General features: G+C 42.8%; 1 protein-coding gene across 2 annotated transcripts in view; it reads right to left on the bottom strand.

The window, feature by feature from the left end:
* Window positions 1–24,301, bottom strand: part of galnt1 (UDP-N-acetyl-alpha-D-galactosamine:polypeptide N-acetylgalactosaminyltransferase 1) — a 168,899-nt gene that overhangs the window by 12,214 nt on the left and 132,384 nt on the right. For both annotated transcript variants that reach the window (XM_058084756.2, XM_058084755.2), the window contains exons 2-4: window positions 11,853–11,955; window positions 3,553–3,692; window positions 3,317–3,485 (exon numbers count right to left, since the gene is read on the bottom strand). In XM_058084756.2, coding sequence (XP_057940739.1) covers window positions 3,317–3,485; window positions 3,553–3,691 — 308 coding nt within the window. In that variant the 5' untranslated portion in view covers window position 3,692; window positions 11,853–11,955. The remainder of the gene's footprint in view (window positions 1–3,316; window positions 3,486–3,552; window positions 3,693–11,852; window positions 11,956–24,301) is intronic.

Raw genomic sequence — 24,301 nt, 5'->3', positions numbered from 1 at the left:
TTTTTTTTTTTGTAATCATCCGACAAAGCCTGTGGAAAGCTCAAAACTAGCAGTGTAACACTTACTGACGTTGGTCTGTTTAGATAAAATTATCTGCTATTATTTCATTTTTTATTTTGCTCAGACAGGAAGTCAACGGCATTTCACACAGGACTGTTTTTGCGAACATGAATGTGAAATATCCACTAAACTCCACTACAATGGTGCCTCTGACAAAGTGTGTCCGACAATGAGTGCGAGGTTGGAGGCAGGGCCTCACCTGTGCTCCACCCGCTGAGCTCAGGGGTCTCCAACCAGTAGATCATGAGCTGCCAGTAGCTCCTAAACTTTGCAAGACTTTATTCATTTATTATGAACTCCGATACCCACTATCTTAAAAGAAAGTGGGGTTCGTTCGTAGTAAGGAAACACTTTGGGTGTGTGACCAATCACAGCGGAGTAGGCGTACCCGGAGGCGGGCCGTGGATGGAATAAATTAAAACAGACCGTTTAGGTTTAGTCTAAACAAATCCAAGGAAATACAGCCGGAATAGGTGCATATTCTGGAAGATCTAGAAAGTTTTCTGTGCAGGTTATTGTGTGTAGCTGCTCTATAGAAGTCCACAACTCAATCCAGTGTCCCCTGTAGGTCCTCTATAATTTCATTCATTCATTCATTCATTTCTTACCGCTTTTCCGGTGGCCGGCCAATCACAGGGCACATATAGACAAACAACCATTCACACTCACATTCATACCTATGGACAGTTTGGAGTCGCTAATTAACCTAGCATGTTTTTGGAATGTGGGAGGAAACCGGAGAAAACCCACGCATGCACGGGGAGAACATGCAAACTCCACACAGAGATAGCCGAGGGTGGAATTGAACCCTGGTCTCCTAGCTGTGAGTTACGCGCGCTAACCACTCGGCCACCGTGCCGCCCCCCCTATAATTTAATTATCAAAATTGTGTTCTCCCCGTGCATGCGTGGGTATTTTGAACGATAAAATAAGTTTGAATAAGGGCTGCAAAAAAAACCTTCCGTAATTGTTTTCAATAAACCAAACACCATGTATGTAAGTAACTGCCATTATAAGCCAAGCCGCTTTTCCCTTTGCATCCCTTGATGAAGTGGATGGACCTGGTGTGTGATAATAATAATCATGAATTACTCTAATGTTAAGCGAGTGGTTCCTTTTCATTGTTATGCACGAATACACAAACCGCGGAGCCCGATGGCTCACGGGTCCCAGCTGGAGACTCCCTGCTCCATCCCACTTCTTGAACGCTACCTCTCCGTTTTGCATGTTCAACAAAAATCCAGGGACGATGACGTACGGCACAATTTCACTCTGTGTAAACATTCACACTTTTAATTTGTATCCACATCAGACACTCTTGACATCGACATCTGTTGGAAAACTGAAGGACTTTGTGCGTCTCCGCCAAGCAGACCTGTTTTGACGCACGTCAAGTGTCACCGTGTGTTGATTTTTGTGTGCCGTGTGTTTAAATAAGACAGGGAAGGTGGAGCAGCGTTTGGCAAAAGGCAGGCAGCGTAATGAGTTACAGGTTGTCTGGCCCAGCGAGGAATCGTGGGCACGGTCAACAGCGCAACATCGCAGCAATAAAAATGATGCAGTCAGAATGTAAAAATAAAAAAAAGGGTAAAAGCTGTCATGTGTTGTGTCATCATGGAAAATGTTCCCATGCTGCAGATGATCCACCCAAGGCACATGTGCACAACCACACACTAGCCCATTAAACATACACATACACACACAGAGACTGGACTGTAATGTCAAAATGGCCGATCCCCTTGTCATTTATTTCACTGTAAATGCCCTGCTGACAATAATGGAAATAAACTGCCAGTGTGTTCACGCTCTGCAGTTTGAGCTAATGGTGACCTACGCCGAATTCATTCGGCGGCTTCCGTCAACCTGACACACACATACATACACACGCACGGTATTGCGATATTGACTCGGTCTTATCTCCTAATTGGAAAAGTAGATAGACGGTGAGGCGGCTGAGGGAAAACACACCTAGTAATCAACTCTTGTTCAAAGACTAAAACACATTTCACGGATCAATGTCTTCTTTTTCCCCTCCAGTCTGTCGTGAGCGTATGTGTCCTTCCTTGCCTGTCAGTCAATATTTTTTTGAAAACGTTCATTATTTGTACATGCATAGTCCTCTAGTGAGGAGAGGCCCAAAGGGGCTAGAGGGGGTTGTAACTGCATCCGATATATAATAGCCAATTCTCTTTTTAAAGATAAAATCCACTTTCATTGTTGTATTTTCCGGATCATAAGTCATACCAGGCAAAAAAAAAAAAAAGAAATGTGTCATGAAGAAGATAAAAAAACAAATGTCCGGAGTTCGATTCCACCCTCGGCCATCTCTGTGTGGAGTTTGCATGTGTGGGTTTTCTCCGCGGCTTCCTCCCACATTTAGTACCCGTACCCCGCCTCTCGCCAAAAGACAGCTGGGATAGGCTCCAGCACCCCCGCGACCCTCATGAGGATAAGCGGTAAAAATGAATTAATTAACTTTAACAGTTAGCTATAAGATGTCCGCTACAAGCTGACAACCATTCACACTCACATTCATACCTATGGACAATATGGAGTCGCTAATTAACCTAGCATGTTTTTGGAATGTGGGAGGAAACCGGAGTACCGGGAGAAAACCCACGCATGCACGGGGAGAACATGCACACTCCACACAGAGATGGCAGAGGGTGGAATTGAATCCTGGTCTGCGTGCTAACCACTCGACCACCGTGCAGCCATTCATTCATTCATTCATTCATTAATTTTCTACCGCTTTTCCTCACGAGCGTCGCAGGGGTGCTGGAGCCTATCCCAGCTGTCTTTTTAGGCGAGAGGCGGGGTAAACCCCGGACTGGCGGCCAGCCAATCACAGGGCACATATAGACAAACAACCATTCACACTCACATTCATACTTATGGACAATTTGGAGTCGCTAATTAACCTAGCATGTTTTTGGAATGTGGGAGGAAACCGGAGTACTCGGAGAAAACATGCAAATTCCACACAGAGATGGCCGAGGGTGGGACTGAACCCCGGTCTGCGTGCTAACCACTCCACCACCGTGCAGCCAGTTCAGAGAATATGATACATGAATAACTTGATTGCATTGAATCCTGCAGTAGTTTGGGTAGCTTATTTCGGGTACAGCAGACATCTTTCAGTATGATGTGTTGTATTTTGACCGGTGTCCCGTCCCAACAATGGACATTTATTCAAAGGAGAACCTGAGCCGAATAAAAAGGAACACCGAGAGGCCGGCTCATTCCGGATACTCACCCTTCTAGCCGCACGTCGGGTAATGACCGATTGAGCGCAATCATCTCAGAGGCCATCAGGTTGAACTGGTTGATCTTAAACATCTCCTTCATCTTCTCCTGGTTCTCCTTCGGGATCACCACAGGCTTCCCACCTTCCCCGGGCCCGTCCCGCGGCCTCACTAGGGAGTCTGCGGGCAGAGACGCAAACAAATGTTGAGTGTCTGTTCTTCTGCGTACGTAAAAATAAATACTCACCTTCTCTACCAGGCAGTCCTCTTTCCTTCTTGTCGTCGCACTTGTTGCACTCGCTGAAGTAGAGCAGGATGAACATGTCCAGCATCACCCAGACCAGAGAGGTGGCCAGAACCACCTTGCAGTAGGCGAACCTCCGCATCCTGAGACAGACACATAAAGAGACATAAAGAGACATGAGCCTGATGAAGCGGTCACTAGTCCAATTTCCTCTCCATTGTGCGTGCATTTTCTTCTCATTCCCCCTCAACTGCCAAGCCCTCCTTGCAGCTCATCTTCTAAGCACCTCCCGTCCGTCTGAGTCGCGTCTTATCTGCTGGCTGGTTATAGTCACATTTGGAATTTGAGTATTATTGCATTGCTGTCACTCGGCAAAATGAATGGAACTTTGTTTTCTGCTTATCGAGCGCTAGTTGTAACAATTCCTGACCGCTGCAAAACAATGGCTGCGTTTCTGCCAGGAAGCATCTATGTGACGTACGGTGCGCTCGCACCGGGCAATCAATAACCGAGCTCAAGCACACTTGGTCCCTAAAGTGCTGACTGTTTGATGAGTGTAAGCCCCCCCCGCCCCCCCGCCGTACTCAAGCACGATACACCCCAGCAGCCGTTAGAAGGGGTGAACTTAGGTATGATAAGAACACAGACATGCTGCATAATTGATGCAACGGTCCGGCCGCCAGTCATAAATATCATAAACCACCATCTTGTGTTAGCTCCATCATTTGTTTGCACCACTTGTGTTCGAAGAGGCCTTCAAACACTCGTTTGGAGGATTTCATGAACAGACAGAGGCTTCTCTACAGTGATTCATTCATTTTCTACCGCTTATCCTCACGAGGGTCGCGGGGGTGCTGGAGCCTATCCCAGCTGTCTTGGGGGGTTGCTGGAGCCTATCCCAGCTGTCTTGGGGGGTTGCTGGAGCCTATCCCAGCTGTCTTGGGGGGTTGCTGGAGCCTATCCCAGCTGTCTTGGGGGGTTGCTGGAGCCTATCCCAGCTGTCTTGGGGGGTTGCTGGAGCCTATCCCAGCTGTCTTCGGGCGTGAGGCGAGATACACCCTGGACTGGTCGCCAGCCAATCACAGGGCACATATAGACAAACAACCATTCACACTCACATTCATACCTATGGACAATTTGGAGTCGCTAATTAACCTAGCATGTTTTTTTTGGAATGTGGGAGGAAACCGGAGTACCTGGAGAAAACCCACGCATGCACAGGGAGAACATGCAAACTCCACACAGAGATGGCCGAAGGGTGGAATTGAACCCTGGTCTCCTAGCTGTGAGGGCTGCTAAACCGCCGTGACCTGGCATGATATTGATGTTAAATTATTATTATTCCATAGTGTCCCACCTTTGTGTCATATTGTCATATGTGATATATGGCATCAATTACATTGGACAAGTGCAGAGTTAGAGAGCATGTAACTCTCCGACCCCAATGACTAAAAACCTGACAAGGCCATCAAAATGTCATTTTTTGGGGTGTTCAACCATTCATTCATTCATTCCTTTTCTACAGCTTTTCCTCACCAGGGTCGCGGGGGGTGGCGTACACGCTGGACTGATCGCCAGCCAATCACAGACCACATATAGACAAACAACCATTCACACTCACATTCATACCTATGGACAATTTGGAGTCGCTAATTAACCTAGCATGTTTTTGGAATGTGGGAGGAAACCGGAGTACTTGGAAAAAACCCACGCGAGAACATGCAAATTCCACACAGGGTGGATCTGAACTCGGGTCTCCTAGCTGTGAGGCCTGTGCGCTAACCACTCATCGTCATGCAGTCGGTGTTCAACCATTCATTCATTCATTTTCTACCGCTTATCCTCACGAGGGTGGCAAGGGGTGCTGGAGCCTATCCCAGCTGTCTTTGGTCGAGAGGTCGGGTACACCCTGGACTGGTGGCCAGCCAGCCAATCACAGGGCACATATAGACAAACAACCATTCACACTCACATTCATACTTATGGACAATTTGGAGTCGCTAATTAACCTAGCATGTTTTTGGAATGTGGGAGGAAACCGGAGAAAATGAAAACTCCACACAGGGTGGAACTGAACTGGGGTCTCCTACCTGCGAGGCCTCTGTGCTAACCACTTGTCACCGTGCAGCTGGTGTTCAACCAGTTCATGAAAAACATTGCACTCGCAAAACATTGATGATGATTAGACACCATATGATTCTTAAGATATTAATACGTACATAATAATAGTACTAATAGTAATAATAGTGATTTGGCCCCATAACTATAGTCCAGCTTCTTGCTTTGCAACTGGTGTTAGAAACAAAACAGAACGGTGACGACCATGAACGATTCTTACTGGATTCCCAGAGTTCCTGTACTTCGGCAATACTATCTGTATTTTGTTTTTTGACAAATTACAGTTAATATCAATAAAGTCGTGTCATTCGTGTCAACAAACCAACATTTTATCATCACTACACATCAATAATCTAACAAGTAAAGTGTAAAAGCACATGAAAATAAACAAGCTCCAGGACCGTTTGCACATCAAATCCCGACCAAACAACCCAAGGTGTCAAAGTGACAAAACTGTTGTGGCCCGCAGCGTCCGTATGTTCAATGCTAAGCCAGCTACTGCACATCAGTCCAGAATAAAATCATTTTCATATAATCAATCAATTGACATACAGCTTGAAATGACTATTTTTTTAGCTGTGGAGGACGGTGTTGGACAATGGAGCCCGTCGCAGTCGCTACAGGTTTCATTTAAGATAATGCTACATTTTGACCTACTTTCTAAACCAATTTAAAGACGTTTAAAACTCAAACGATAACCGAGCCTTGTGCGTGCAGCGTTCCGTACTCGAGAGCCACTTGTGTAATATGGAATGAATGTTTTATAGCAACAAAGCAGTGCTTTAGATACACGGAGAGGGGAGAAAGAGATCTCCATCGGAGAGCTCCTAAATAACCTGCTGTGTGTATAAGCCAATTTGCCATTCGTACATGCAACACAGCAAATCCCCGTACACACACACACACACACACACTCACGGCGGTGAGAGAGAAGCTGTGACAGTAATTGCTTTTCTTTGGCAGGCAGCGACAGACAGACAGACAGACAGACAGAACCACATTAAAATTCCTCTGCTCTCCTTTCCGCCTCTCCTGCAGCACCATCTCCTCCACTTTTGACTGACTCGATGCTTCAGTCATCCCTCGGGTTACGGCAGCACAAGGAGAAGGAAGAAAATTAAATTTGGCCACGGCGATTTCTGCCTCATGTCGCCGGGAGACAAAAAAAGTTGTTTGCGAATCGGATGCAGAAGTGCACGGCGCGCGTTTCTAAATTCTACCTGATAGGATTGCCGTGCCACAAAGTGCCATGCAAAGCAGAATGACAAGAGGGAAGATCTGTTTGTTCTCCCGGTACGGTCTTGTCCACGCAGCAGTTCTACAAGGTTAAAAACAAAAGTGGAGCATATGTCGGCTGTCCCGGTTGAAAGATGACATACAACAAATGACAACAACAAAGGCGAACTCAGGGCTCTACATTCAAAACAAAAATGACTTGCCCACGGGGAATCCTTAAGGTGAGAACTACTTGCCCGAACTTGCCCCCATGTAAAACGAAAAAACTGCCATAATGATATCATCTCATTTTTGTGGCATCACATGAGAATCTCAAATAAAGATGAAATGATTATCATTTGTTGTGGTTGTTTTCCTACATAGATCATAACGTTGCATGGAAATCTGGATTGTCAAGAGACTTCTAGGCACCTTGATAAATAAAAGTACAGTAAACCTCGGATATATCGGATTCAATTGTTCCCACTGGTTTTGTCCGATATAAGCGAAATCCGTTATATGCGTATACCGGAAAATGTCCGTTTTACGCATATAACGGATTTATATCCGGTATAAATCCTTGAAACTGCTCTAAAAGTGACATCTGTTAGTGTGCGGTTGCATCATCACCTCCTTTTGCGCATAAAAATGTAAAAGATGTATAAATAAATCTTTGGGATCGGGCCTTTTGGATTATAAAAATATATAAATACATCTTTTGAAAGGCTTAACGTAAAAAAATAAATAAATATTAAATTGGCCACAGGTATGAATGTGAGTGTGAATGGTTGTTTGTCTATATGTGCCCTGTGATTGGCTGGCCACCAGTCCAGGGTGTACCCGGCCTCTCGCCCCGAAGACAGCTGGGATAGGCTCCAGCACCCCACGCGATTCTCGTGAGGAAAAAGCGGTAGAAAATGAATGAATGAATGAATAATAATAATATTCTAATAGCACAACTTTGCTGCACGGCGGTCGAGTGGTTAGCGCGCAGACCTCACAGTTAGGAGACCAAGGAATTCAATCCCACCTTCGGCCATCTCTGTGTGGGGTTTGCATATTCTCGCCGTGCATCCGGGGTTTCTCTCCGGGTACTCCGGTTTCCTCCCACATTCCAAAAACATGCTAGGTTAATTAGCGACTCCAAATTGTCCATAGGTATGAATGTGAGTGTGAATGGTTGTTTGTCTATATATGCCCTGTGATTGGCTGGCCACCAGTCCAGGGTGTACCCCGTCTCTCGCCCCGAAGAGAGCTAGGATAGACTCCAGCACCCCAGCAGCTCTTGTGAGAAAAAGCGGCAGAAAATGAATGACACTCTTATTGTTTACACAACATTTGTTGTGAACAGCGCTCTTATTTTGAAGGCCGGAAGTGTGTTGTGTGTTGAGAATGGCCGAGGGAGCAAGAATAAACGTGCCTCTGGTCTCAGAACTTGCATGACGTTACATTAAGAAGCGGCAAAACACAACAGCTCGGCTAAACTAAGCTAAACTAAGCTAGCTTCCATTCACACTCCATAGAAGAGTGGTTTCGGCAACGTTTTCCGGTGTTTCAAGTCGCCGTGTTGTGATGGGCGGGTTAAGGTTTGTGATTTGTGATTTTCTCCACACAAAAGTTCCTTCTCTAGACGATGACAGCATTTTAATCACAAAATGTCAATTTCCACAAATTCCGCGTTGAGCAGTAGATTCCGTTTTTATTGGCTAGTCTAGTCTCTTTTAAACGCACAGGCTTCCTTGTTATATAATTTCTCTATCACGCCCCCCCCCCCCCCCCATCCCTATAACTCAATCGTTGCCATCGTTACGCCCCTGCTGGTATACAAATTTCCCCTTGTGGCACTAATAAAGGCATATCTTACCGGCGTATCTTCCCCCATTGCAACCAATCCCCTCCTCTCCTCTACTCAACAGGCTTAACCCTCCGTCAGAAGTTGCTCAAGCAGAGGATACAATTATATGACTGCGAGGGAGGAAGCTCTCTTCAGGAGATGCAATATTTATGCAGGTAAATGAAAATAAAAAATGAGAGCGATGGTGTTTAAATGCGTGAGCGGCATTGAAAGATTCACATGTTTGGTAACATCTGTCAAGAACAGGGGTCTCAAACTCAATTTGCCTGGGGGCCACTGGAGCTAGGGTCTGGGCAAGGCTGGGCCGCATCAGGTTTTTCCAAAAAAACAAAAACAAAAACAAAAAAACGCATTTATTAAAAACAGAAAAATGAATAAACTTTGCTTTGGTTCCGATTTTCTACAAGAAAAGCTCTGATAAAACATTCCACTGTTCTCAAATATCTTAATTTTTATTTTTTCTGCACAAAATAAGATGAAAAATAAATAAACAAATCAAGAATAAATCTGTTATAAATAAATATAATAATAATAATAAAACGGCAAAAAATAAAAACTTAAGAAACCATATATAGTTGGTGGTTAGACAAATTATTTTTTTCAGATTAAAATGAACAAAGCATTATTAGAGCCCTGTAGACATGACAAAACACGACTATAGTCACATTTATACTCTTTTTATTTACAACATATTGCGCAACTGCAGGGTCTTGAGACACATGCTAACTCGCAAACTAGAGAGCTAGCGACCTAAACGGTAGCCTTCAAGTTATTTCCTTTAAACTTAAATCGCCAAAAACGTACCGCTTCCACACGGATAGGGAGGATAGCTATTAACAGTTATTTAACCTTTAACATGAACATTAATCAAACGTAATAATTTTTTCTGGGTACATGATACCATACAGCATCCATATCAAACTTGCGCGGGCCGCACTAACATTAAACTTTCATATCAAGGCGGGGGCCTCAAACTAGTGTCCTGCGGGCCACATTTGGCCCGCGGGCAGCGTGTTTGAGACCCCTGATTGACAACATATTGCGCAACTGCAGGGTCTTGAGACACATGCCAACTCGCAAACTAGAGAGCTAGCGACCTAAACGGTAGCCTTCAAGTTATTTCCTTTAAACTTAAATAGCCAAAAACTTACCGCTTCCACACGGATAGGGAGGATAACTATTAACAGTTATTTAACCTTTAACATGAACATTAATCAAACGTAATAATTTTTTTCTGGGTACATGATACCATACAGCATCCATATCAAACTTTAACATTAAACTTTCATATCAAGGCGGGGGCCTCAAACTAGTGTCCTGCGGACCACATTTGGCCCGCGGGCCACATGTTTCAGACCCCTGGTCAAGAACAACAGCGGCGACAACGCTTACAATTTATAAACCCAGAATACAAAAGCCCAGATAGATAGAAGGTAGGCGCTAAAAAGAGTAATTATTATTCAAATTTAGTGAAAAAGAGAGAGTCGGGGAGGGAGAACAGGTCGAGACAAGAAAGAAAACAAAGAGCGAAAGTGCCCACAGAAGCGAAAAAGTACCAGCTAAAATTGATTACCAATTTAAAGCCTGGCACAGGCACAAAGTGGAATTAAACACTCCAATCAGTCAGACCTTCTCAGCCAAAATCAATACATATTACCGTCACAAGGCTGCACCGGAACACACACACAGAACAACAAATGTCACAATCCAAAGCGCCGCTGTACTGTAATTGCTCTTCCAACACTGCAAGTCATTATTAGAAGAAGAAAAAAAAAAAACATCCATTATCGTAACGAATGAGACAATAACGTGCTAATTTGTGTAAACACACACTCTTATGAATACACGACCATGTCGAGTGATAACACTATGCGAGTGGGATGCTGGAAGCAGCAGGTTTGTGTCAGGGTGTCAGCTGTTCCCGGCCTGCTCCTCCTACGCCTCCTCGTTCGCAATCAGGCTCTGCGGGCGAGATTTAAATGGCTGCCCCTGTCTACTAAGCACTTAAGTAGTCTACTCAGTATACTGTACATACTGATCACCAGAGTGTGAAAACGGGCCTTCTGCCTCTACTTAACGGGTCTAAACTCAAACTGTGCCTGTACCTGTGCACGCCCGGGATTAAACCGGGTTGATAGCACTAGCCCTCGAGCTGTCGACTCAATTCTTAAGGCTTATGTTTACCAAAATAATTTTGCACAGCTTCCGTTACATGTACTAATGTATGTATCAGTTACACTTAGCGCTTAATAACCAATGAAATGACACGTTTTCTCTAAATAATCTTAAGAGTTCCATTATAAGCAAATATGAATATACATATTGAATGCCAGTACCAGAGAAGTAAACAAAACTTGATGTTCCATTTCATATTACGACGTTAAAAAGCCATAGCATTTCAGTATGTGGAATCAAACTATGGAATGGATTGAGTAAGGAAATCAAACAATGCACAACAATGAGCCAATTCAAGAAACAATACAAGTAGTTGATGTTTGCTAAATACAATAATGAAGAGTCTTGAACCAGTCATGAAGTACTACATATATATATATATATATATATATATATATATATATATATATATCACTATATATATATATATATATATATATATATATATATATATATATATCACTATATTGATGGTTACTATGGTACCCATTATGTCATTGTATGGTCATATCAACTTGTACTTCGGTATATAACAAAAAATAAATACAAATACAAAGTAATAATTAAAAAAAAAAATTAAATTATATTAGAAAGGCAGAAAGTGATTGTAAAAGTACCAGATTTGTACCATGTTTCCAAATATTTCAACTTTCTTTTTAAATAATCTTAGTAAATTTTCTTCTAATAATATTATGACTATCACAATAATATTGTAACATTTTCCTTAATTTAATTTCCCCACCCAAAAAAACAAAAAAATGAAAAAAAAACCCTTACATTGTATTATGGAAAGCAGGAAGTGAACAAATGTAACAGTCCTACTCCTTTTGGACATGTGGAACTGTGAACTGATTATGTGATGCATTCAATTGTAATCTGATGCATGTTCAAATGAAATTAAACCATGAACCATATTAGCCAGTCATACTTGTGGTCATACCTGCCCAGTTGAAAGGGGAGTCTCTGGTCAGATGTACAGGGGGCTCCACCAGCAGGGAGGGCAGAGCGTCAGAGATCTGATTGCGTGTCACTCAAACATGCTCCTGGACGAGACGAGACAGAGAAAGATGCGGATGAATCTGAGGCAGGATGCTCAGGACAGGAAGTGTCTCTTGCGTCGTGCATTTATTTGGTAATCAAATACAAATGGTCACGAAAAGCTTTTGTTTTAATTTTTCATGTTATAAGACAATTTTAAAAAAGTACATTAATGTAAGGGGCGGCACGGCGGTATAGTGGTTAGCGCGCAGACCTCACAGATAGGAGACCAGGGTTCAATTCCACCCTCGGCCATCTCTGTGTGGAGTTTGCATGTTCTCCTCGTGCATGCGTGGGTTTTCTCCGGGTACTCCGGTTTCCTCCCGCATTCCAAAAACATGCTAGGTTAATTAGCGACTCCAAATTGTCTCCAATTGTATGAATGTGAGTGTGAATGGTTGTTTGACTATATGTGCCCTGTGATTGGCTGGCCACCAGTCCAGGGTGTACCCAGGGGCCTCTCGCCCGAAGACAGCTGGGATAGGCTCCAGCACCCCCCGCGACCCTTGTGAGGAAAAAGCAGTAGAAAATGAATGAATGAATGAACATTAATGTAAGCAATTCTGATTAAAAATTTAAAGCACAAAATAAAAATGATAATTTGTGACCTGTGCTATTTTTAGAAGATGCCTCACGGGGCGCCTTAAGTGGTCCGCGTGGGCGCCCGCGGGCACAGCGTTGGTGACCCCTGCTCTATATGTTGATCTAGAAACCTTAACTCCACTGTAAAAAAAATTGTTTACATCTTGATCATTTTCTTACAAATGATACATGTACAGTACAGGAAGTGAGCAAGAAGCGTTAGGATTACATAAGATTTGATTCTTCCTCTATTGTGAATCGTAACGTGAAGATTCCAATGTAAGCTGCATGCATGTTCAAAACAAATTAAAACCATTAGCGCAAAAAAACGTAGTAGATGTTGGAAAAACCGTGCCTTGCAGGATCTGGCAAGACACCAAGTTGTTTCATCTTCACCTCTGCGACGCCAAAATTCATACACAGGAAGACCAGAGCAGAAATGTCCTACACCACGACCTGAAAACAGACTTCCTAGTTGTGCTTATAAAAGTATGCGGAACGCTCAGCATACAGTCAGTGTCACAATCCATATTTCCAGTCCACCGACACTTCCCTTATCAGTGGAAAAAGCATCATCATTCAGTGAATAAAACGTGGACCTTGGAAAGTCAATTATTTACAGCTTGCATTCTTCTGTACGGTGTCGGGAAATCAATCTGCTTCCCGTCCTTTGAGAAAGCTCGAAAGTCAAACATAACTAGACTGATACGGGATGAAAGCGCGATGACGGAGCAGGAGGGTGGAGAGATTGACAAGTCGGAGCTGCTCATTTCACAGGATTAATCTGCTATTTTTGAAAAATCCACAGAGAATGAAGATGAGAGGGAATGTGACTCAGAGTGGGCATAGTGTGTGTGTGTGTGTGTGTGTGTGTGTGTGAGCGTCTTCAATCTAGTCCTTGGCCTACTTTAAATCCAAGTCATCATTTTGGCCTATTGGGGCTTTATATTGCCAGCCCGTGTGTGTGTGTTGTATTACAAGACGTATGATATCATAAATCTCTTCCTGCAAGCCCACACACCGCACTGCACTGCATTACTGACGGTTGTGCTGCAGTGCAGGTGTGTTTCAGAATACCACCAGGGGTGTCTGCTTGTCCCTCTCAGCTGAGTCACGATCCCCCCCATCTTCCTCCTACCTTTTGCTCCATCTCCATCTTTTTTTTTTTTTTTTACTGTCCATCACTCTTTTTTCTGTTTACACACTGTCAACTTCTTTGGGACTTGCACCAGCTTGAACTTGATAGGGCCGAATTCGGTCTCGGGCTGATACTGACACTTAGGGGCATGATACCGGGCCTGATACCGGACAAACCATGTGATGATGTTATTATCACATACTATTTAATCATGAGCTTATTCTCGGGTACAGGGCCAATTAATACTGTAGTATGTGATAATTATAGGTTATCACATGGTTTGTCTGGTATCAGGCCCGGTATCATGCCCGAATGATACCGGGCCTGATACCAGACAAACCATGTGATGATGTTATTATCACATACTATTTAATCATGAGCTTATTCTCGGGTACAGGGCCAATTAATACTGTAGTATGTGATAATTATAGGTTATCACATGGTTTGTCTGGTATCAGGCCCGGTATCATGCCCGAATGATACCGGGCCTGATACCGGACAAACCATGTGATGATGTTATTATCACATACTATTTAATCATGAGCTTATTCTCGGGTACAGGGCCAATTAATACTGTAGTATGTGATAATTATAGGTTATCACATGGTTTGTCTGGTATCAGGCCCGGTATCATGCCCGAATGATACCGGGCCTGATACCAGACAAACCATGTGATGATGTTATTATCACATACTATTTAATCATGAGCTTATTCTCGGGTACAGGGCCAATTAATACTGTAGTATGTGATAATTATAGGTTATCACATGGTTTGTCTGGTATCAGGCCCGGTATCATGCCCGAATGATACCGGGCCTGATACCAGACAAACCATGTGATGATCTTATTATAACATACTATTTAATCATGAGCTTATTATCACGTACTATTTAATCAAAAGACCATTTTGTTTCCAGAAAATGTTCAGTTTATTACATGTATTATATCTAAACAGTGTAAACACAATAATTGCAAAAATATTGAAACAATAATATTTTATCAACAGTCTTATCTTATCAATGTCTGACAATTAAAGTACTAGCACTAGGAAGCACTAGGAATATTTATAGTGTGTGTTCACGCTCGTGCGCTGTTCTCTGATTGGTTGTTTCACGGGCACGATACCAGAGAAGCGCGTTCTGAGCGGACAGCTACGGGGGCTGATACTGGACATGGTTAAACTCTATATTTTATCAGTATCACTGCCCTGGGCTTTGACATAGTATCATTTCGGCCGTTTTCCGTATCATTCATGGGCGGTTTCTAGGGTACAGGGACAATTAATACTGTAATATCTGATAAACAACTTTATCAGATACTACAGTATTAATTGGCCCTGTACCCCAGGGCCAATAATCCAATAATCAATTGGCCCTGTACCCTAGAAACCGCCCATGAATGATACGGGAAAAGGCCGAAATGATACTCCCGACAAAAAACAAATAGGGAAAATAGCAAACAGAATATTAGACCAAAAAACCCAAACTTAATGGATTAATGGAACTTTAATTGTCAGACATTGATAAGATTAGACTGTTGATAAAATATTATTGTTGAAATATTTTTGCAATTGTTGTGTTTACACTGTTTAGATATAATACATGTAATAAACTGAAAATTGTCTGGAAACAAAATGGTCTTTTGATTAAATAGTACGTGATAATAAGCTCATGATTGAATAGTATGTGATAATAAGATCATCACATGGTTTGTCTGGTATCAGGCCCAGTATCATGCCCTCGCGTGCCAGTATCGAGGGGGCATGATACCTGGCCTGATACCAGACAAACCATGTGATAACCTATAAATACCAGTTGTCTCACTTAATACAATCAATTAAATGGTCTTCTCCTTTCTTAAAAATTTTTTTTTTTTTACTTTGTACAACCACCTAGTGTTGTACAACGCGACTTACGGTTATGTCATGTAGCCGTAAAATAAGTCATGATACATAACAGAGTTTTCAAAGACATACACCTTTAGCATTATAAACATACAATCATGTAACACTTGTTTCCTTCCAACGCTGAGCCAATTGGATCGGTCAAATCGGACCGAACACACACCTCCTCACAGCTTCAGTGTAAGAATTGAAAACCAACTGCAAATCGGGCAAGCAAGTGCCTCTATAAATAACTATCACACACACAAACACACATACACAAACACAACGCAGAGCAAATAGCAATGCAGCTCTATCACTGTCTGCAGATCAAACGGTCTGCTCCCTGACAGTCCAAATGCTGCGGTCTTGTGTGTTGAGCAAGGAAATAATCAATCACGAAGGCAAAAAAAAAAAAAAATGAGAGCGACACATTGAGGATGAGCACACAATCTCTGTATACATGATATGGCAAAAGTGCAAAAACATATTGACATAGCACAGCGTTTTCCACCAGTGTAATGAAACCCAAGCAGCCCATCTGGCTTAGGATGGCTGCCAAGCAGGCCTAAGCATCTGGGATTGAGATGGGGGGGTGGGGGGGGGTGTATTTCTCTGATGTTTATCCAAACTAACCTGCAAAGTACTCTGTAGAACAGGTTGCGTGCAGAATGTTAGTAGGTGTAAGTACGTTTTGGTATAAATCGGGATTTGACAAAGATTGATAAAATGAGGCCGCACTGTGGTCAAGTGGTTAGCACGTAGGCCGCACTGGGATCGGGAAGACCTGGGTTCGATTATTCGCGAGGCATCTCTGTGTGGAGTTTGCATGTTCTCCCCGTGCATACGTGAGTTTTCTCCGGGTACTCCTTATCCTGGATGGACTACTCCTGGATGGATGGACTCCTGGAAGTAGGAAGTGCCTACTCGACTATCCTGTTCTATGGTCCCAACCTCACAGGGGTGGTACAGCTCCCCTACATGGACTAGTGGCGTGGCTGCGTTTTCATCCAACTGGTTTTAGCTTATGTCAGTCCTCCCACATTCCAAAAAACATGCTAGGTTAATTGGCGACTCCAAATTGTCATACCAAAAAGGTATGAATGTGAGTGTGAATGGTTGTTTGTCTATATGTGCCCTGTGATTGGCTGGCCACCAGCTCAGATAAGTTCCAGCATACCTGCGACCCTAATGTGGATAAGCGGCATAGAAAAATCGATGGATGAATGATAGTATTAGAAGACTTATACGGTCAGTGACACTGGAAAGAATTGCAAGGTTTATAGTGTCTTTCTGTATAAATAGCCCATGTGACACATGCGAGTACGGCCTGTGTATACTTTGTATTTAAATTTGGTGGATGCATCTTAAATTTAGGTGCATTTAATAGTCAGGAACTACGGTACCTAACACTGCTTCAGGTCCCCGAATCCTACATGGTTGCATAAAACTGCGACTCTGCGACCGGTTTAGACGCACATAGCACATATGACAAATAAAAGTACCTTTAACTGAAACTCATGACTGACTCACTCTGATTGTGACGAGCAAAGAACCGGGAAAGAGGGTGCGGCTGTGTGGCCAAACTGTTAGCTTCTCATCCACCCATCCCACCCAGCTCTCTGTGGCTACAGAACACAAACGGTTCTCCAAAACAGGACTCTTTCCATTTAGTCTTTTCTGTCCACATCCAAAAGGCCAGCAACTGAGACAGACTACCAAAGTGGACGAGTGAGAAGATGGCACTGGTAGAAATACTATACTAATAATAATACGGGTGATGGAGTAGAATTAAGTTCATACAATACTTTGAAAAGTCAAATTAGCCTGATAAAGACTGATGACTCAAGTCATGGTCCATAAAAGAAAAAAAAAAAAGGCGGGCGCGTGAGTCAAGCAATGCCATCCAGCCTTGACAGCGACTCTGCAACCAGCCATCCGTGTTCAAGCGTTAAAATCAACAGTTCCGCTGTGTCTTTACAGACAGAAACACACGTTGAAAAACTGGAAAATATGACTGAAAAGGTCACTAGAGCTCTATTTCGACCGAGCGGTACAGTTCAATTCACTTGATATCGCTAAAGGCTGATTACGGGTCGTGTTTTGACCCGCAGGGAGAGTCGGCGGGATGGCTGGGATTGCGACACAAAGTGTGACAAATGAAGCAGCGGCACAGCGTCAAACTCGCCAACAGATTAAACAAAGAAGAGAAACACACCGCTGTCCATCACTGTCTAAGCAAACGGCTTTGAATCTTGTCTGTTGGTATCACGAATTACACACAGGATGCTCTCTGCAGACTGAAATCTGAGTAAAAGTACGATGGAACAGACATGCCGTGACATACTATATATTAAAAATGTCATACATGTACTGTATATGCCACAAATACTATGTAGGCTGTTAGTCAGGTTGACATACACCCGTTCTAAGAAAAGTACAGTAAGTATAATCTTCATCCAAACAGTCTGTAGCAAAGTAATGATCCGAGTTCGATAAAAAGTCGTCCATTCATTACGTACCGTGTCCATTGGCATTGAACCATCTGTCATTTTAACATTTTTGTTTTCAACCACACATGCTCCATCCGGATTACTTCATTCCCACGATGTCGACGCAAGGTACTGCGACATGAAAATCACAGTTCTCCGTTGATTACTCGACAAGATCAATGCATCCGGCAACCCAAAACAATTGAAAACAAAAAAAAACAGTTGTGTGGGAGTTTTCAATTTTATCGTTTTGTTTATCTACGGAAAAATAGTTAAAATGTGACTGTATCTCTAACACTGCATCTTGGAAAAAAATGGGACCTTTACTAGCATACCAGAGCTCGACAATAACAATGTACCGATGGCCCGGGGCAAGTTAAAACAAAATTCGGGCAATTCGATATTCCCGTCGGGCAAGTGCACTTTGGCATGCCATACTGACAAGACTTTTTTTTTAAAGCGGTTCTGGTTGGGTGTTGGTAAAAAACACGGACTGCGTAATTCCGGTGGTGATTTGCAAACCAATCCTTGCAAATCTTGAAATGGACCAATCAGAATCGTTTACGTAGACCGCGGTTCGCAGTCCACAGTCCGTGTTTTACCCACACCCGTTCTTGTTCGCGATCAACCAATCAGCGATGGTTTGACTAGGAAAACATCTATCATGGCGTCCATGCCAACATCGTCTAATTCTTCACCAAATTCTAAAGGAAAACAGCAAAAAGTGATGAAACAGTGCCTCCTAAAACAAATCAAGAATAAAGAAAATCAATCAATCAGTAATAAATAATAAAACGGCAAATAATAAAAACTTAAGAAACCACATATAGTTGGTGGGTAGACAAAATTTTTTTTAAATTAACAAATCATTATTAGAGCCCTGTAGACATGACAAAAAAACGACTATAGTCACATTTATACTTTTTTTATTTACAACATATTGCGCGACTGCAGGGTCTTGAGACACATGCTAACTCGCAAACTAGAGAGCTAGCGACCTAAACGGTAGCCTTCAAGTTATTTCCCTTAAACTTAAATAGCCAAAAACTTACCACTTCCACACGGATAGGGAGGATAACTATTAACAGTTATTTAACCTTTAACATGAACAGTAATCAAACGTAATAATTTTTTCTGGGTACATGATACCATACAGCATCCATATCAAACTTGCGCGGGCCGCACTAAAATTAAACTTTAATATCAAACTAGTGTCCTGCGGGCCACATTTGGCCGGCGGGCCGCGTGTTTGAGACCCCTGATCTATGATGATCTATGTAGGAAAACCACAAGAAATGATAATAATTTAGTCTTTATTTGAGATTCTCATGTGATGCCAAAAAAATTATATATCATTATGGCAGTCTTTTCGTTTTACATGGGGCAAGTTCGGGCAAGTAGTTCTCACCTTAAGGATTCCCCGTGGGCAAGTCATTTTTGTTTTGAATGTAGAGCCCTGCATACGCTAGTTTGTCAACACCATGACGTGTGTACACTTTGGTTGGTATCCAAGGTTTCTCAATGTGTTACATGACACCGATTGTAACATATGTTGTAACAGAGGGTGCCATACTTGGCGTTCGCAACAACAAACTGCCTACGCCTTTGCCTCCTTCCAGGCCTCCTTGCATTTCGAGGTCTACGTCTCCAGCGGCGTGTAAAAGGAAGACCACCACGCATGCCGACGGAACACCAAATCCATGCAAAAACCAGAGGATGAAGAAACCAGAAAAAAAACAACTGTGTTGCATTCAAGTGTAGCTATAGCTGGACTGTTCTGAAAATGTAGAGGAAACTCAGGGAGTGAAAACAGGAATGCCAGGAATAGAGCGAGGATAAAATTGGTACGGAGGAGCAGGTCCACCTTCCTTTGACGCGCCGCTTTGTCGCACTTATTCTGGATGAAACAGCTCCGGTCGCGGCCTGTTGTGCTTCCATAGAGGGGCCATGCTTTGGGAAGCTGTCACTTTCTGGACATACTGTATGTAATCACGGGAGGGGGGGGGTAGGAAGAGGAACAAACAGTGACCGAGAGAGACTGACAGGGACAGGCGCAGGGAAAGAGTTACCGCTAGAAAGATAACTGTTTCCTGTTTACGGAGGGTAGAAAGTACAGGACAAAGAGCAGCAGGCCACTTGAACACAACGACTGACTGCTTGAACACAACAGATTTGGCCCCGTTCTGAACTCTGAACTGTTGAGGAAATACTGTACCTGTGTGACACATTCAATGTCGTAGGAGATGGGATGTGCGTCATAACGAATTAACAATTGATTCTTAAGAATTATCTTGATTATATGGATTGTTCATTTTATACCGCTTTTCCTCACGAGGTTCGCAGGGGGTGCTGGAGCCTATCCCAGCTGTCTTTGGGCGAGAGGCCCCCGGGGTACACCCTGGACTGGTGGCCAGCCAATCACAGGGCACATATAGACAAACAACCATTCACACTCACATTCATACCTATGGACAATTTGGAGTCGCTAATTAACCGAGCATGTTTTTTTTTGGAATGTGGGAGGAAACCGGAGTACCCGGAGAAAACCCACGCATGCACGGGGGAGAACATGCAAACTCCACACAGAGATGACCGAGGGTGGAATTGAACCCTGGTCTCCTAGCTGTGAGACCACATGTTATGTTTTCATCTATTTATTCCTCTTCTCTAACACTACTGCTTCTTATTCCACTTCATTTTTTGTCCGTTAACTACTAAGGATCGACCGATACATCGGCCGGCCGATATATCGGGCCGATATTTGCGTTTTTTTCCTTGTATCGGTATCGGCCGATACGCGTATGGGTTCGCCGATTTATTTTTCCGCCGCATGATTTACAGTCAGGCATCCGACATTTCAATAAATATTTGTTTAAACAGGAGACTTGTAATATTTGTTGTCATGGTCATTTTTTCATGTAAATTGAGGGATCAAAAGCAGTATCGGCCACAAATATCGGCCCAAGCAAAATCGGCCATCGGCTAAGGGTGATTGGTAAAAAAATCGGTATCGGCCCCAAAAAAACATATGGGTCGATCCCTGTTAACTACTCCATTTCGTGACCAATTCAACCGAATCTAACATCAAAATGTTCAGCTCGGTCAGGACAAATTTGCTACCAATTCAGACTTTTCAAAGTATTCCGAAATTTATTATAGTTTCATATTTTCAGCAAGAAATGTTTACATTTCAATAAATATTTGTTTAAACAGGAGACTGGTAATATTTGTTATCATGGTCATTTTTTCATGTAAATTGAAGGATCAAAAGCAGTATCGGCCACAAATATCGGCCCAAGCAAAATCGGCCATCAACTAAGGGTGATGGAAAAAAATCGGTATCGGTCCCAAAAAAACATATGGGTCGATCCCAGTTAACTACTCCATTTCGTGACCAATTCAACCGAATCTAACATCAAAATGTTCAGCTCGGTCAGGACAAATTTGCTACCAATTCAGACTTTTCAAAATATTCCGAAATTTATTATAGTTTCATATTTTCTGCAAGAAATGTTTACATTTCAATAAATATTTGTTTAAACAGAAGACTTGTAATATTTGTTATCATGGTCATTTTTTCATGTAAATTGAGGGATCAAAAGCAGTATCGGCCACAAATATCGGCCCAAGCAAAATCGGCCATCGGCTAAGGGTGATCGGTAAAAAAATCGGTATCGGCATCAGCCCCAAAAAAAACCATATCAAACCACATAAAAATGTTCAGCTCACTCAGGACAAATTTGCTACCAATTCAGACTTTTCAAAATATTCCCATATTTATTATAGTTTCATATTTTCTGCAAGAAATGTACCCATTATAAATGAAAGGGCAATTTAAATGGTGCCCTTTGGTGGTGAGAATGAAAATTTTCCATTACTGAATCATTTTGTGGGTCCGAGAGTGATGGTATGGCCTGGTTGATAAAGTACGTGCTTCCCAACCCAAAAGGTACCTAGTTCAATTCCCGCTTATGCGTTCATAATGTTGTATAGTGTTAGATTACATCAGACAGAAGTCACGCTCCTCTTATCACCGCCGACATCTAATCTGACGAGACATCAAATTCTAACATTCATTTGTGATTTCAACCATCAAACTTCCCACATTTAGAGCAGATTTGATATTTTCTATAAAATACAGTTATTCACGCTTCCATATCTCCTCCTATCCACTCCTGCTGTGTTAATAGGCACAAGAGTTTGCAATGCCCCGAGCTGTAGAGAGCTGAAACGCTCCCGGCAACATTTCCAATCCAGAACAAACTCCCTCGTGATTCAAAGCAGCATTTCATGCAATTCGGTGCAATGGGATATATTTTTAGCTGCGTAAGCTGCAGTGACATTAATGAACCTAAACATTTTCTTTTTCCAAAAAGGTTTTCCAGGTCGTCCCTAACAATACATGCATACTAAGGAAGTTTAAGAGAAGATAAAAAATCTTCCGCGGAAATGTGACCGGGATGCAAAATGAAATAATGACTTCCTGTCGTCATAATTTTTAGTTTCACTTTGTGTGTCCATTAGGATGATAAGAAACTGCTGATGTGAGCATGTTACGTCACCTGTCACTGCTGTTTGATGTTACAAACCAATCCGTTTCTGTGCTCGTCTGCAGACAGCTTGGGAGGCAGACAACGGATAATATGGCGGCTGGAAATATTCATTGACACAAAGGCGCCCAACTTACTTGGCTTAGTTACTTAGTAACTAAGGAACTTAGGAACCGTCAGAAAGCACGTAAGACGATTGCTTCGTTTACAAAGTGATCGATATGAGGCTGGATATTTTTGAACTACTTTTGTATACAAGGTAAGTTCATTCATTCATTCATTCATTTTCTACCGCTTATCCTCACGAGGGTCACCGGGGATGCTGGAGCCTATCCCAGCTGTCTTCGTGCAAGAGGCCCCGGGGTACACCCTGGACTGGTGGCCAGCCAATCACAGGGCACATATAGACAAACAACCATTCACACTCACATTCATACCTATGGACAATTTGGAGTCGCTAATTAACCTAGCATGTTTTTGGAATGTGGGAGGAAACCGGAGTACCCGGAGAAAACCCATGCATGCACGGGGAGAACATGCCAACTCGACACAGAGATGGACGATGGTGGGATTGAACTACTTGGTCTCTTAACTGTGAGGTCTGCGCGCTAACCACTTGACCGCCGTGCAGCAAAGTCGTTCTAGTAGAATATTATTATTATTTGTGATTAGAATATTAAGGTTTGTAGCATTCATTCATTTATTCATTTTCTACCGCTTTTTCCTCACGAGGGTCGCGGGGGTGCTGGAGCCTATCCCAGCTGTCTTCGGGCAAGAGGCCCCGGGCTACACCCTGGACTGGTGACCAGCCAATCACAGGGCACTTATAGACAAACATTGAAATCCTTGGACTACTAACTGTGAGGTCTGCACGCTAACCACTCGACTGCCGTGCAGCAAAGTTGTTCTATTAGAATATTATTATTATTTGTTATTAAATATTAAGTTTTGTAGCAATCATTCATTCATTCATTCATTTTCTAACACTTTTTCCTCACGAGGGTCACAGGGGTGCTGGAGCCTATCCCAGCTGTCTTCGGGTGAGAGGCCCCGGGGTACACCCTGGACTGGTGACCAGCCAATCACAGGGCACATATAGACAAACATTGAAATCCTTGAACTACTAACTGTGACGTCTGCACGCTAACCACTCGACCGCCGTGCAGCAAAGTTGTGCTATTAGAATTTTTTTTTTTTATTAGAATATTAAGGTTTGTAGCATATTAACACATTTTTTTTGACTGATGCGGCTCAAAGTGCGGTATAGTAGAACAACACGTAAACAGCAGTCTGACACATATCTGTAGGAAAGAAACCACTAGCTAAAATACCACTACAGTGTGCGTGAAGGAAATCAGTTACATGAGCAGCAGAGATCTGGAGAGCCCATTTAAGATAACCGGATGGTGAACTGTGCTGAGTCACTACAAGGTTGTATAACGTCAACTTCAGATTCCTACAAAAATGGCATATTTGTTCTATCACATCTGATCATTTCTGATCTTATCGCATCTTATACACAAATCCTCTCTGCTTGTCCATGGCAGTCGGCATCGTTATGTAACCAGCATGGCTGCATGCATGCTTGCTGTCATTTAACACCACTGGGCCAGTCCAAGCGATCTGATCTATGTGACCGTACTAACAAAAAAAAAAAAACAGACACTCAATAGCCTATTAGCAGCTGCAAAATGCACAATCAATCAC

This window comes from Doryrhamphus excisus, linkage group LG17 (assembly GCF_037039965.1).
Source record: "Doryrhamphus excisus strain RoL-2023G ecotype Guam linkage group LG17, RoL_Dexc_Guam_v1.1, whole genome shotgun sequence".
Taxonomy (NCBI): domain Eukaryota; kingdom Metazoa; phylum Chordata; class Actinopteri; order Syngnathiformes; family Syngnathidae; genus Doryrhamphus; species Doryrhamphus excisus.
Note: the sequence above shows the minus strand (reverse complement) of the source record. Positions and strands in the feature narration are given on the sequence as shown.